Source organism: Salpingoeca rosetta (genome assembly GCF_000188695.1).
Source record: "Salpingoeca rosetta unplaced genomic scaffold supercont1.21, whole genome shotgun sequence".
In the NCBI taxonomy this organism is placed as follows: Eukaryota; class Choanoflagellata; order Craspedida; family Salpingoecidae; genus Salpingoeca; species Salpingoeca rosetta.
Genome location: NW_004754913.1, coordinates 468,371 through 470,870, shown reverse-complemented (window position 1 = coordinate 470,870; position 2,500 = coordinate 468,371). Strand labels below are relative to the sequence as shown.

The 2,500-nt window shown below is 60.0% G+C and overlaps 2 protein-coding genes across 2 annotated transcripts in view; one reads left to right on the top strand and one right to left on the bottom strand.

Moving 5' to 3' along the window:
• Window positions 1–693, top strand: part of PTSG_08106 (uncharacterized protein) — a 1,713-nt gene extending 1,020 nt beyond the window's left edge. The window contains exon 2 of the mRNA XM_004991069.1: window positions 1–693. This exon is cut by the window's left edge and continues 338 nt beyond it. Coding sequence (XP_004991126.1) covers window positions 1–403 — 403 coding nt within the window. The 3' untranslated portion in view covers window positions 404–693.
• A 66-nt stretch (window positions 694–759) lies between these two features.
• PTSG_08105 (Fzr1 protein) overlaps window positions 760–2,500 on the bottom strand; it is a 2,602-nt gene continuing 861 nt past the window's right edge. The window contains exons 4-6 of the mRNA XM_004991068.1: window positions 1,596–2,500; window positions 1,073–1,216; window positions 760–913 (exon numbers count right to left, since the gene is read on the bottom strand). The exon at window positions 1,596–2,500 is cut by the window's right edge and continues 105 nt beyond it. Coding sequence (XP_004991125.1) covers window positions 779–913; window positions 1,073–1,216; window positions 1,596–2,500 — 1,184 coding nt within the window. The 3' untranslated portion in view covers window positions 760–778. The remainder of the gene's footprint in view (window positions 914–1,072; window positions 1,217–1,595) is intronic.

Below are 2,500 nucleotides of genomic sequence, written 5' to 3'. Positions count from 1 at the left end.
CTATCACGAGGCCCGCAAGCCGCTCCTGTCGTGGGTGCCGGCCTTCCTGCTGGAGCCCCTCGTCGTCATCACGGGGTGGCTGGCCGCGCTCGGCATCACCATCCGCTCCATCGGTGTGCAGGGCCACCCTTTTGGCACCGCCATCATCACCTCCGTGGGCATGCTTGGCCTCGACATGTGCTTTGTGCCGCACCCGCCCTTTGCGCGCGTGCCGCTGCTGGCCATGGTGGGCAAGCTGCAGGACAAGCCGTGCATCGACAAGGCCACTGGCGGCGTGGTGAGCAGGCCCTTCATCCCCGTCACCTTCACTGTGGACCACCGCTTCCTGGACGGGCAGCAGGGCGCCGTCATGGCCGAGCACTTCAAGCAGATTCTCGAGGACCCGCAGACGCACATGGCCTGAAGCGCACCCGGCGTGCGTCTTAGGACGTGTGTATGTGTGTGTGCATATGTAGGATTTGTGTGTGTGTGTGTGTTGGTTACAAACAAAGGCCTGATGGGGTCTATGTGTGTGTGTGTGTGTGTGTGTGTGTGTGTGTGTGTGTGTGTGGTTTGCTTGTCTTTGCCCGATCCCCGCACGTCGTTATTGGTGTTGTCGGTCCTCTTTTCTTTGGGCTCCTGTACATGTGCGCGCGTGCCTGGTCGTTAGTGTTTACTTCGCTTGAGTTGTTGTCTGATTCAATACAAGAACACATCATCATCATCATCATCATCATCATCATCATCATCATCGTCATCATCATCATCATCATCATCATCATCATCATCATCATCATCATCATCTGATCTGCGCCATGACTGAGAGTGGCGAGCGCGTGTCCTTCCCTGCTGTCCCTTTGCTGAACACATGCCAGAACCGCAGCGTCTCGTCCCCCGCACCCGTAACGATCGTCTGGTTGTCTGGCGACAGTGCCTGGCAGTGGTTGTGTTGGGTTGTGTTGGGTTGTGTGAAGTAAGAGCACCTCAGGCAAGAAGCTGCAGATCATGCACACACACTTTCTCCGAGCCTTGCCAAGCACGCTCCACGTTTCTCCTCCTCTTCCACTGTCTTCCTCCCCGTTGCCGTGCGTACCAGGTAGAGGACGCGCTGCGTGTGTCCAACGAGAACGCCAAGACGCGTCATGGAGGGGTACTTCCACACGATAATCTGGTTCTGCGAGTAGCCATGCGTACTCACAAGCTCATTGGACGTGCGTGACCACGCAATGTTGCACACCTGCGAAGAAGAGAACGAAACCGAGAGGAGGAGAGGTGAACGCACAACGTTGGAACGATGTGGAGATGATGGAACGATGGCGACCCACAAATGTGCAGACAGGCAGACAGGCAGGCGGACAGGCAGGCGGACAGGCAGGCGGACAGGCAGGCGGACAGGCAGGCGGACAGGCAGGCGGACAGGCAGGCGGACAGGCAGACGGACAGGCAGGCGGACAGGCAGACGGACACGCACACACACACACACACGCACACACACGCACACACACACACACATACACACACACACACATACACACACACACATTCACAAACACACATTCACAAGAACACACACAGGAACACACAATACACACAATACAACCAAACAGTTCCCACACCTGTGACTCCGTCTGCACAGTCTGCAGCGGCTGCCCCGTGAGCGTGTTCCAGAAGCGGATGGTCTGATCAGCGGTGCCGCCACCAGAGGCGAGGAGACCGTGCTGGTGTGGCGACCACGCAACAGCCTTCACCGCAGCCTTGTGCTGTGTGAACCGGTGTGCTACGCCTAGCGCGCGCACGTCCCACACCAGCAGCTTGTTGTCGTTACCGCCGCTTGCCAGCGTTGATTCCTCTGGTGACCACTGCAGCCCGCACACTTCCTGCCGGTGCCCCACGAGCGACGGTGTTGCTGCCTCTGGTTGCCGTCGGTCGTACAGGCGAATGGCTCGGTCTCTGCTCCCAGCGGCGAGTGTGCTGCTGGACCACGCGAGCGAACCCACCCTGCTGTGCGTGTGCTCGTACTGCGCAACAACTTCCGACCGCGCCACGTCCCATATCTGCAGCAGGCCCTCTGCGGTGCCCACGGCGAGGTGTGCGCCGTTCTTCGACCAGCTCACCGACGTGACGGTGTTGCGTGGGCGACTCATCGCCTCTGCCACGTCGCACAGCCGCGTGACCTGGCTTGTCAGCGCGCTCCACAGATACACGTTTGAGTCAAGCCCAACAGCAACCGTGTTGGTGGCCGACCAGTCGAGCAGGTTGAGGTAGAAGTCGTCAACCAGGTCTGGGGCATCGAGCACCTTGAACGGCGTCTTGGGGATGGGCCGCTGGGCGCGGCGCGGCGACGACAGTAACCGCCGGCTCGACCTGCCCACTGGACTGAGCGAGTAGGCATCATCCTTTGGGTGTGTGTGTGGTGATGGCGCACTGAACGACAGCACGCGCTTGCTGCTGCTGCGTGGCGGCGACAGTGGCGCTGGCTGTGGCGATCGGCTGCTCTGTGTGTTGCTGGCGGCCGGGTCAG